This window comes from Elephantulus edwardii, unplaced genomic scaffold, assembly GCF_000299155.1.
Source record: "Elephantulus edwardii isolate Elephantulus edwardi_28Jun2011 unplaced genomic scaffold, EleEdw1.0 scaffold00254, whole genome shotgun sequence".
NCBI lineage: Eukaryota > Metazoa > Chordata > Mammalia > Macroscelidea > Macroscelididae > Elephantulus > Elephantulus edwardii.
This window is the reverse complement of record NW_006400004.1, coordinates 1,168,868-1,182,203: the sequence shown is the minus strand read 5'-3', so window position 1 is coordinate 1,182,203 and position 13,336 is coordinate 1,168,868. Positions and strand designations below refer to the sequence as shown.

Sequence of the window (13,336 nt, the reverse complement as noted above, 5' to 3'; positions counted from 1 at the left end):
CTGTGGCTTTGTTCACAACAGCAAGGAGTTGGAAACAACCCAAGTGCCCATCAACAAATGAACGGATAGAGAAGCTGTGGTATATTCACACAATGGAATACTATGCTGCATTGAGAAACAAGGAACTCATGCAATATTATTCAAAATAATAATTCATAATAATAATAACTCATGCAATATTATTCAAAATAATAATTCAGGAGGACTTTATGCTGAGTCAAATATCTTAGTCACAAAATGACAAATACTGCACAGTGCCACTGTTGTAGAATGGGACTGATATTAGGGTTGGGGTGAGACTGAGAAAAATTGGACAAATTATGTATACTGCATTTAAACAGATGAGGGAGAGAACAGTTTAAAATCTTGGGTTTAAAATGCTTAGGTATTATGGTTATGACAAGAGTCCAGAAGGAAGGTTGTATAGTGGAGTGTATTTGGGGGGGTGGGGGAGGGATTGTGTACCAATGAAGGAATTTTACTTTTCAAAGAGAAGAGTGAACTGGGTAGGAGGGATGGGCAGGGAGAAAAATGCAACAATGAATGAATGGAAATGCAAATTTTCTGTAAACTTTAATTAAAATCAGTAAAATAAAATAAAAAAGAAGAGACATTGGACAAACTTACCACTAAACTGTTCTTATTATTTTGTTTTCTTAATACATTTATTTCTTACCTCCAAAAAGATGAAATGCTTTTCTACAGCTTGGTAGTGGCCATTTTGCAGAGCTGGATTTCTGAAAACTTTGTTTTATTTTCAAATATTCTTTAGTAAAGAATGTTTTTGTGGCCTTATTCAGTTCTAAAATAAAGCAAAAGAAAAACAGTATTTTTAAACATTTGAGTCAAATGGTTGTTTTGGTAAGAACATCCAAAAGATTGCTAGATATTTTAAAGAAATTAAAATCCTTAAGAGAGTGAAGACAAAAAAAAATTAACTCTTCATTTTAACAAAGCAGACATAATCCTTCAAATTCACACCTGATTCAAGTTCAATACATTTCCAAATTAAACAGAACAGTTCCTATTCTCAATGCAAACTCTCACAAAGGCATTGAAACAGAATCAGCTTATAGCCAATGCTCCAGTGGATTTTTAGAAGGTTGTAAATACCATCAGAGGAGACAAGATCTTTCTCCTACAGAGTAGCTAGTAGATTCAAAGTAGCAGGGAGATGCCCCCTATGGGTTAACAGTGCAACTCCCTGCTAGAGGAGTGAACTGGTGGGGAGGGGTGGGCAGGGAGAAAAGTGTGGCAATGAATGAATGGAAATCCAAAACCTCTGTAAATGTCTATTAAAATTAATTAAAAAAATTAAGAAAAATAAAATAATAATAATACTAATAAAAAAAGAAACGTGGTGGGAGACAATGCTAAATAAGGTACAGTCTGTGCTCTCAAGTAGATAAAAATGGGAAGAATAAAGTATTTTGGTATGTTATTGTTGGTGTTGCTGAGTACGGCCCACAGGGAGGGAACCTATGAACAACAGATCAGAACTCTATTCTACCCTGTGCCATCCTCCGAACTCGATCCTATTTATTCTGTGCCATCCTCACACTTCCTGACACACTAGAACCCACTGAAGCAGTCACTGCATCAATCCACCCAGCTGAGGATCTTTATCTCCTTCGCCAACCCTCTGTCTTTCTGAGTATCATGCACAGACTCACTTCTCTTCCTAAAATACTTGAAGTACATAAAATGGAGCTCTATCATCTTGGCCTACAAAGAATACTTTGGCTGCACTTTCTCTAGGACATATTTGTTTGATCTTTTGGCAGTCCATTCAGTGCCCTTCTCAGCACCACAGCTCAAAGGCATCATTCTTCTGTTATCCTTACTCATTGTCCAGCTTTTAGATGCATTATGAGTGATCAGAATGTTCTCAAACTTACTACTTCTCATTGCATTGGGAGAAGTCCCTAATTGCAGACTTTCCCAGTGCAATAAGTCTCCTGACTGCTGGTACCAAGGGTATTGATGAAGTTGTTAACCATTTTAGTCTTTTCTTCATTTATCATGATGTTGCCTGTTGGTTCAGTGTTGAAAATTTTTGTTTTCTTGATGTTGAGATATAACCCATATTGACAGCTGTATTCTTAGCTCTTCTGTATCAAGTGCTTCTAGTCTTCTTCATTATCAGCAAGCAAGGTTGTGCCATATGCATAACTCAGGTTTATGTGGTATGTGTGATGAGTATTCTTCAGATCGTGATGCCACATTCTTCTTCATGGAGTTTAGCTTCTTGAATAATTTGCTCAACATACAGATTAAATAGGTATGGAGAGAGAATACAGTCCTGATGCACATCTTTCTTAATATTAAACCATGCAGTGTTCCCTAGTTTTGTTCTCACAACAGGCTCCTGAAATTGTATAGATTTTGCATGAGCACAATTAAGTTCTCTGGGATTCTCATTCTTCTTATGGTTAATCATAACTTGTTATGATCCACATAGTCAAATGCCTTTGCATAGTCAATAAAGCACAAATAGACGTTCTTCTGGTATTTTTTACTTTCAGCCAGGATCAAACACACATCACCAATGATCTTCAGCAGTATTTTGCATGAATGTGGTATGAATGATACAGTTCAACAGTTTTTCACATTCTGTTGCATTACTTTTCTTGGGAAGGGGATCAAATATGGATCTCTTCCAAGCAGCTGTCCAGTTAGCTAGCTTCCAACCTTCCTGGCATAGACTGATCGGTGTATCCAGGGCTGTATCTGTTAGCTGAAATATGTCAATTGGTATTGCATGGATTCCTGTTGCCTTATTTGCCAGTGCCTTCAGTGCAGCTTCAATTCTTCGTTCATTACAATTGACTCCTGCTGATATGGCATTTCCTGAAAATTTTCAGTGTAATTTTTTTTTTGGTACAGTGGACTCTATGTATTCCTTCCATCTTCTTTTTATACTTCCTAAATCATTCAACATATTGTTCATAGCATTTACAATATTGCAACACGAGGTTTAAATTTTTCAGTTCTCAGCTTGAGAAATGTAGACCAAGATCTTCTCTTTTATTGTACAATTTTAGTTCTCTGCACACTCTATTATAATACTTTGTTTTGTCTTTTCAAGTGTCCTTTGAAATATTTTGTTCAGCTCTTTTACTTGAGCATGTTTTTCTTTTGTTTTGGCTTCTCAACACTCTAGTGCAATTCTCAGAGTCTCTTTTGATATCCTTTCTCCACTTCTGCAAAGAACTTTTGCTGTCTTCATGGATTATATCCTTGATGTGATCTTCAATTTATATGGTCTATGATCTCTGGTGTTCAATGCTTCAAACTAACTCTTAAGATGATTTTGGAATTCAGATGAAATAGACTCAAGATCATATTTTGTTTCTTATGTCCTTGTTTTAATATTTTCAGCCTCAATTTGAACTTGCACATGAGTAACTGATGGTCTGATCCACTGACCATTCCAGGCCTAGTTTTCACATCGGATCTTTCCCATTTCCTTAACCCATGTCTCCTTCTACACATCAAATTGTGTGTTGTTGTGTGTGTGTGTGTTTTTAAAGTATTTGCAATGAATAAATCATTGAATATACACTATTTGATCATTCAATTTGCAGCCTAATTTCTTTCACCAAGTCCATACTTTTGGACTACTATTACATCTTCATTGTTTCTAACTTTTGTATTCTAATTGGGTGGACTCTTTTGAGTAATAACTGATTGGATCAGCAGTCTCTCATTTAAAACAGCTGGGACCCAGAAGACAGGGCCTATTGATCATGTCACTTGGGGGATGGAAATCTCTCATTTAAAGCAGTTGAGACTCAGAATGATGGCCTTTTTGATTAACAGTTGGTCAGGGGCTGGGAGCCTCTTTTTTTAAGTTGTTGGGGTACAGAAGGTGGATCCTTTTAATGAACAGATAGGTACCGGGAGCCTTTTATTTATCGCTGTTGACTTAGACGGTGGGCCTTTTTAATAAGTCAGTTGGGGGGTGGGAGCCTCTAACTTAATGCAGTTGGAACCCAGAAAGCAGGCCTTTTTGATTAACAGATAGTTGATGGCTAGGAGCCTCTTATATAAAGCAGTTGGGACCCATAAGGTAGGTCCTTTTGATTAACAGTCAGTTGGGGGCCGGAAGACTCATATTTAAGGCAGTTAGGACTCATAAGGTGGCCCTTTTTGATTAACAGTTGCTTGAATCCTCTGGCCTGGGGCCCTCAAGGCTTGTGTGAAGCACTAGGAGCAAAGATTCAGCTGAGAATTATATGTGATCTTAATATCCACATGTGGGACTTTACCCCAGCATGACAGACATGAGTCTTAGCCAGAATACTATAGTACCCCACCTCAAGAGCACATCCTCCCACATCTAAGCAGGCTTCAACTGCATTAAGTAACATGATAGTTGTAAGTCTAATTATTTATTAGAGGTACAACACTGAATTATCATTTTCTTTTATCTAGGGGATGCATTGTTTTAATTAGTACAGCACTTGTTTGTCAGTTTGCTGTACTGAGGTAACCTGTGTGTTGCTGTGATATTAAAAGCTATTCTACGAATGTGTCAAGTGCTACAAGGTTCATGCATGATGGGCAGGTTTTAGTAGAGCTCGGGATTAAGACAGACTAGGAAGCAGGATTGGATATAAACTTCTAAATAGCACCAAGAATATTATTGCTGATGTCAAATGGATCCTGAATGAAAGTAAAGAATACCAGAAGAATGTCTTTTTATACTTTATTGATTATGCAAAAGCATTTGACTGGGTGGATCATAATAATTTATGACAAACATTGAGAAGAATAGGAATCCCAGAGCACTTAACTGTGCTCATTTGAAACTTATACTTAGTTCAGAAGTCAGTCATCAGAACAGAGGAAGGAAACACTGAATGGTTCAAATTCAGGAAAGGTGTATGCCAGGCATGCATCCTATCTCCATACTTTTTAAGCTATACGCAGAACAGCTTATTCAGGAGTCTTGGCTCTATGGGGAGGAATGTGGCATCAGTATTGGAGGAAGACATATCAACAACCTGCATTATTCTGGCGACACTACCTTGTTTGCCGAAACGGAAGAGGACCAGAGACATTTGCTGCAGAACGTTAAGGACTTCAGCCTTCAATATGGATTGAAGTTCAACATCAAGATAACAAATATTCTAACCATTGGGCTGATTGGAAGCCTAATTATTGATGACTGAGATTGTAAACTTCAGTTTGATTGGTTCCACAATTAACACTCTTAGTACCAGCAGCCAGGAAAGAAAAAGATTAATCACACTGGGAAAATATGCTTTCAGGAACCTCTCCAGAGTACTGAAGAACAACAGTGTCAGTCTGGAGGTTAAGGTGCATCTGATCCAGTCCATGGTCTTCACAATAACTCCGTATGCATCAGAAAGCTGGACAAAAACTATAGATGACAGAAGATGAGTCGATGCCTTTGCTTTGTGGGGCTGGAGAATACTGAATATACCATAGACTTCTAGGAGAAGAAACGGGTTCATCCTCAAGAGGGTAAAATCAAGTTGCTTCTTAAAGTCAAAGATTTTGAAGCTTCGTCTGACATAATTTGGGGATACTGCAAGAAGGGATCAGTCTTTGAAGAGGGACACCATGCTTGGAAGGGTGGAGGGACAGTGCTAGAGAAGAAGACCTTGGATGAAATGGATTGACACAATGACTGGGAAAATGGGAGTAGGTGTATCAGAAACAATGAGTTTGGGTCAAAATAGAGCAGAGTTCAGAGCTGTTGCACACAGGCTCACTATGAGAGGAAAGTGGCTTGATGGCATATAACTACAACAACAATTATGACAGTTTGAGGACTAAGGTGTGTCTGATCCAGGTTATAGTCTTTCCAATCATTTGCTATGTATCTGATAGCTGGAGAACAAACAAGGATAACAGAAGAATGATTGATGACTTTGAACTCTGGTGTGGGAGAACAGTGTTGAACATGTCATGGGCTGCCAAAAAGAACAAACAAGTATGTTTTGGAGAGGGTGCAGCCAGAGTGTTCCTTGGAAGCAATGATGATGATGCTTTGCCTCACATACTTCTGGAACACTGCTAGGAGGGGCTATTCCTTGGAGAGGGGCATGCTGCTCAGAAAATTAGAGGTTCAGAAAAGGTCAGAAAGTCCCTTTACCAGGTGGACTGATATGGTGACTGCCTCAATGGACTCTAAAGTGTGAGGATGGCACAGGATAGGACAGAGTTCAGACTGGTTATTCGAAGGATCTTTGAGCTGTATTCCACTCAATGGCACCTAACAACAACAATAACAGCTAAAGTCAAAGACAAGGAAATTGGAAATATTTACTAACTATTACAGTCTCAAACTGACCAAACATGCAATCAGGATGTTTTCATGATAAATCATGAGTAGAATGCCAGTGTTGTAAGCAAAGAAATTTTGGTATAGGTATAGACTGTGTAGAGTGCAAGCATGGCTCAGGAATTAACAGTTAAAAGGAAAAAAAAACCCACCTCTTTTATAACATTTTATTTCATTTTATAGATAGGTGGCAAGTCAAGTACCTATTAAGTATTATGTTGATGATGTAAGAATATTGGAAAAAATATAAAGCCAGACTCAGCCTTTCAGGCATGTGCTAAGGATTAAAAAAATAGAAGAAAATATAAATCAATAAAAAATAATGCACAATAATATGCATTTTACATACAGGTAGTATCACACTTAATGTCACTCCAAGTAATACCCTTGTTTCACTTTCTCCAGGACCCAATTGTTAGCTATCTTGGCAGTCCATGGGAAATTCAGTACTCTTTTGCAGCATAATAAATAAAATGCATCAATTCTTCTGTCATCCTTAGTCATTGTCTGCATTCAAGATGCACAGCAAGTAATTGAAAAGTACATGTCTTAGGTTAGGCACACCTTAGTCTTTAAACTGTCATCATGCTCCTTAGTACTCTGGAATGTTCTCTGATACCAGATTTTCCACATGCAACTCATCTTTTAATTTCTTGACAAAGATTGTTGATTGTGGATCCAAGTAAGATGAAATCATTGACAACTTCAATCTTTTCTCCATCTATCATGATGTTGTCCGCTACCAAGTGGTGAACATTTTAGTTTTCTTGATGTTAAGATGTAACTAAATCTCTGTTAACTTTAATTAAAATAAAAAGATGTAATCCATATTGAGAGCTGTAGTCCTTGTTCTTCTACAGCAAGTACTTCAAGTTCTTATCACTATCAGCAAGCAAGGTTGTATTACATGTAAAAGGTTAGTTGTTGGTGCACCATCCTTAGATCCTGATGCCGCATTCTTCTTCATAATGTACAGCTTATTGAATGGCTGTTCAGTACATAAATTGCAGGTGGTTGTTGTTGTTGATTGCCTTCAAGTAGAACACGACTCATAGCAACCCTATGAACAAAAGGCCTGAAGCCTCTCTACAACTATTGGCATTTGTCAAAGTTCATAGTTTCCAGAGGCATTTTATTTAGGAAGTGGATGCCACTTCTGCTTCCAAACAGATTGCATGGGTATGGAGAAAGGATGTATCCCTTGTGCACACTATTTTTTTTTTTACATTAAACCATGTTCTGGTATGGACATTTTATAACGATATTAAGCAAAAGTTTGCTTGCCTATGATATTAATGATATTGTTCTGTAATTTCCATATTTTGTTGAATCCCTTTTATTGAGAAAAGAAATAAGTATGAATTTCAGGAAATTGGACATTGTAAAAATCGAAATAGAATGCACAAAGATCAATATTTTTGGCATTAGTGAGCAGATATAGACTGCCCTTGACTACTCTGAAACAGACTACTATGCAAAGAATGAAAACGTGTGGAAGAATGGAGTTGCATCTACGATTAAAAAGATCATTTCATGGTCCATCTGGAAGTACAATTCTATGAATGATAATATCTATCCATACATATACAAGGAATACTTGTTAACAAAACTATTATTCATATATACACACACTGACAATTAAAGTCAAAGAGAAGGAGATTGAGGATTCCTTCCCACTTTACAGTCTGAAATCAATCAAACATGTAAGCATAATTCATTAATTCTGAAGACGCTAGTATGAGCAAATTGTGCTACTACATATTAGTAAGATTGTGCAAAGCCAAAAATGTAGAGAGTTTAATTTACTATTAACCTGACTATGGTTTAAGTCAGGGACTAGAAGTGGCAGAGAGACTCAATACATGAACCTGGAAAGTCAAAGGATGATCAAAGTAGGGCTGTTTAATGGGACTATCATTTTCTGAGATATTAGTTCAGAACTAATAACTAGTCAGCAGCTGCACAAGGGAGTAGAGCAGTGGTGACTGCAATTACCAGAGGAGAAGCTGCTGCAGGACAGACCAACATCACAGAAAGTTCTCTTACCTTGAGCCAACATATACAGCTGGAAGAGGGGAGGGGAGTGCTGGCTGACCAGGCAAGAAGGGGAAGAGTGGGAAGGGAAGAGTGGGGGCTGAAGTGTATACTGGAAGAAGTGGATGCTGGCAGAGCAGGGCAGGTGTGGAACAAAATCACAGGCACTAAAGTGGGTGTGGAGAGGCAGGGAACCAATACTTCTGGCTTTTCTGCCAGCTATTGCTCTAAGTTGAACATCTAAATTAAGGCAGACTAGGAAGAAGGATTGGACACTTTTGAAACAAGAAGCCTTCAAAAACTCTATGCACAATAGAGAACACTTCTTGTTGCTGTTATGTGCTATCAATTCACCTGTGAGCACAGAAGCTCTGAACCCTGCCCTGAGCCAGTCTCACTAATTCCAACACACCAACCTCTATTTTTCCAGTCACTGTATCAATGCATCACTCCTGCGCTGTCCCTCCACCCTTCCAAGCATGAGGTCTTTCTCCAAGGACAGACCTTTCCTGGCCATGTGCCCAAAGTACGTGAGACAGAGATTCAAAATCCTAGCCTCCAAGGAGAGACCTGGTTTCACCCTCTCCAAGACAGACCTATTTGTTTTCTTGGCAGCCCAGGGTATGTTTAAGACACTTCTCCAGCATCCCAATTCGAAGACATCGATTTTTCTTCTGTCATCCTTAGTCATCCAATTCTCTCATGTATAGCAAGTAATTGTCTGGATTAGGGGCCCCTTAGTCTCTAGAATGACATCAGTGCTTTTCAGCACACTGGAGAGGTCGCTGACAGCAGACTTTCCCAATGCAATTCGTCTTTTGATTTCCTGACTGGTCGTGTTGATTGTGGATCTAAACAAGCTATAATTGTTAACAGCTGCCAATTGGCCAAATAGAATCTTTGCCTTCTTGATGTTAAGCTTTAAGCCATATTGAAGACTATAGTCCTTGACCTTCTGCTGCAAGCGCTTCAGGTTTCCCTCAGTTTCAGCAAGCAAGGCTGTGTCATCTGCATAATGTAGGTTGTTGACGAGTCTTCCTCCAATCCTGATGCCACATTTCTCCTAATAAAGTCCTGATTCCCAAATGACCTGTTCTACATATAGGCTGAAAAGGTGTGGAGACAGGACACATCCCTGAAGCACTCCTTTCCTGATTTTGAACCATGCAGTGTTTCCCTACTCTGCTCTGAGGACTACTTCTTGGCCCAAGTATAGGTTTTACATAAGCACAATCATGTGTTTTGGGATTCCCATTTTCCTCAAGTTTAGCCACAATTTGTTGTGATCCACACAGTCAAATGCCTTTGCATATTCAATGAAACACAGATAGATAGATATTCCTGTGGTACTCTCTTCTTTCTGTCAAGATCCATATGCCACAGCCTCTTCTAAACCCAACTTGTAATACTGATAGTTCTCTGTCAATGTACTGCTCCAGTTGTTTCTGGATGATCTTCAGGAGGATTTTGCTGGTGTGTCATATTAGTGATATTGTTTGATAATTTCTGTACTCTGTTCTTGAATTTCTTCTGTGTCAGACAATATTTTTCTTTTGTACAATGACTCTGTATACTTCTTCCACCTTTTTTAAATGCTTCCTGAATCATTCAATATTCTGTCCATAGCATCCTTAAGCATTGCAACTTGCAGCTTGACTGTGTTCTTCAGTTCCTTCAATTTAAGACACACTGAGTGAATTCGGTCCTTTTGATTTTCTGATTCCAGCTCCTTGAACATTTCATTATTATACATCTTCTTGTCTTCCTGAGCTGTCATTTGAAATCTTCTACTCAGCTTCTTAACATCTTGATTTCTTCCCTTTGCTTCGGCTTCTCAATGCTCTAGCGCAATATTCAGGGTCTCTTCTGACATCCATTTTGGTCTTTTCTTCTTCCTTCTTTGTAATGAATTTTTGCATTCTTCATGAACGATATTCTTGATATCTGATATCTTCCCTCAGTTCATTTGGTCTTCATTCATTAGTGTTCAAGGCCTCAAATCAATTCCTGAGACGGTGATTTTTTTGTTTTTCAGACTGAGTTGGTTTTGAAATTCAGAGGGATAGGCTCAAGACAAAATTTTGATTCCTGTGGATATGTTTTAACCTTCTTTAGCTTTAATTTGAACTTGCATATTAGGAGTTGATGGTCTGCTCCACAGTCAGCACCTGGCCTAGTTTTCACGGCTAATATTGAACATCTTCAATAATGCCTTCCACTGTGCAACTCATCAGATGAAATCCATGTGTACAGCCTGAACTTATGTTTCTTATGAGAACATTTCTTATTTGCTATGAATAAATTATCATACAGAATTTTATCATTCTATCCTCAGCCTCATTTCTGTCACCATGTCCATATTTTCTGAGTACTGATCCTTCTTTGTAGTTCTCAAATTTTCCATTCCAATCGCCCATATTATTAATGTATCTTGGTTGCATGTTCGATCGATTTCTGACTGCAACAGTTGGTAGAAATAATTTCCTCCTCTTTGGCTCAATTGTTGGTAAATAAATTTGAATGACAGTGGTATTAGTAGATCTTCCTTGTATGCATATAGATATTATCCTGGCACTCACAATATTGCATTTCAAGATGGATCTATAAACAGCTTTTATGCCACCTGAGGATGAGCTGTCTGGTTGGCAAACACAAAGATGGGGGAACAATTTCAAACAGACACTAGTTACTGGTACGTGAAATGTGAGAAGCATGAATGTGGATAAATTGGATATTGTTAAGAAAAAAATGGAATGCATAACTATTGACATACTAGGCATTGGTCAGGGACCTCGCTAGAGTACTGAAGAGCAACTGTGTCAGTCTGGAGACTTAAGTGTGCCTGATCCAGGCCATGGTCTTTGCAATTACTTGCTATGCATACTAAGGATGATAGAAGAAGGATCAATGTGTTTGAATTGTCATTTTGATGACTGCTAAACATACCACAGATTTTAAGAAGAACAAACAGGTTTATCCTAGAGAAAGTAAAACCAGTCCACTGCACGGTGGTAAGGATTTTGAGGCTCCGTCTCACATACTTTGGGTACACAGCCAAGAGGGATCAATCCTTAGAGAAAGATATCATGCTTGGAAGAGTGGAGGGAAAGCACACGAGAGGAAGACCCAGGATGAGATGGATTGACTCAGTGACTGGAGAAATGGGATTAGGTCTTTTGGAGACAATGAGAATGGCTCAGGATAGGGCAGGTTTCAGAGCTCTTGCACACAGGGTCACTATGAGTTGCAGGTTACTAGACAGCACATAACATCAACAACAAGAGGCACTGGTGAAATGAGATGAATTGGCATGGGGCATTTTGAATTAATCATATGATCTTCTATGATGGAAATGAAAAGGTGAGGAAAAACGGGATTACATTCAGAGTTAAAAAGACTATTTCCAGATCCATTTTGAAACAAAGCATTGTGAGTGACAGGATAATATCCATATGCATACAAGGAAGACCTGTCAATACCACCATCATTCAAATATATACACCAACAACTAGAGACAAGGGGGAAGAAATAGATGATAGCTACCAGCTTCTGTAGTCAGAAATTGAGCACACAACTATGATTCACTAATAATAATGGGTGCCTGAAACACAAAAGTTGGGTACAAGGAATAAGGATGAGTAGTTGGAAAACATGGGCTTAAGTGAGAGAAACGAGGCTGGACATAAAATGACAGAATTTTGTAGAGTCAATGATTTATTCATTGCAAATACCTTCTTTAAGAAACATAAACCGTGACTATATTCATGGACCTCATTTATGGTCCGCACAGGAATCAGACTGACTACATCTGTGGCAAGAATTGTTGAAGAAGCTCAATATCAGCCGTGAAAACGAGGCCAGTTGCTGACTATGGAACAGACCATCAACTACTCATACGCAAATTCAAACTGAAGCTAAAGAAAATGAAATAAAATCTTCAAGAATTTGAACTTGAGTCTATTCCACTTGAATTAAAAAACATCTCAGGAACAGATTTGAGGTCATGAACACTAATGAGCAAAGGCCTGATGAACTGTGGAAGGACACCAACAATATTATTCAAGAAGAATGCAAAAGGTCATTCGTTGCAAAGAGGAAGAAAAGACCAAGATGGATGTCAGAAGAGACTCTGAATAGAGTCACATTAGAGTGCTGAGAAACCAAAGCAAAGGGAAGAAATCAAAGTTAAGGAGCTGAATAGAAGATTTTAAAGGGCAGCAAGGGATGACAAAGCAAGTATTATAATGAAATGTACAAAGAGCTAGAATAAGAAAAGAAAAAAGTTCGAACTTGTTCAGAATTTAAGCTAAAGGAACTAAAGAGCAAATTCAAGCCTTAATTTGTAATACTTAAGGATGCTGTGAGCAGAATAATAAATGATCCAGGAAGCGTCAAAAGAAGATGGAAGGAGTACACAGAGTCAAGGCACCAAAAAGAACCAGCTGACTCAGAAGTATTTCATGAAACAACTTATATTCAAGAGGCAATGGTGATAGAGGAGGAAGTCCAAGCTGCCATGAAGGAATGGGAAAAACAAGGCCCCAGGAATTCATGGAATATCAATTGAAAATACCAATTCAACAAATAGATGCAGCCCTGGAAGTACTCACCAGACTCTGCCAAGAAATCTGGAGGATAACAACCTGGCCAACTGACCTGAAGAGATTCATATTTATTACTATCCAAAAAAAGTGATCTGACAAGTTGTTATTCTTGTTGTTATGTGCCGTCGAGCCGTTTACGACTCATAGCGACCCTATGCACAACAGCCCTAAACCCTGCTCTATCCTGCGTCAACCACACTGCCTCTAACACACCCATCCCGATTACCCCAGTCACCGAATCAATCCATCTCATAGAGGGTCTTCCCCTCCTGCGCTGCCCCTCCACCCTCCCAAGCATGATTTCTCTCTCCAAGGACACTTCCCTCCTGGCAACATGTCCAAAGTATGTCAGACGAAGCCCCAGAATCCTTGCCTCCAAGGA

General features: G+C 38.7%; 1 protein-coding gene across 1 annotated transcript in view; it reads right to left on the bottom strand.

Moving 5' to 3' along the window:
• The window catches only part of RNF180 (ring finger protein 180), a 282,916-nt gene that overhangs the window by 57,134 nt on the left and 212,446 nt on the right, over window positions 1-13,336 (bottom strand). Inside the window, exon 8 of the mRNA XM_006899361.1 lies at window positions 677-802. Within this exon, the coding sequence (XP_006899423.1) occupies window positions 677-802 (126 nt within the window). The remainder of the gene's footprint in view (window positions 1-676; window positions 803-13,336) is intronic.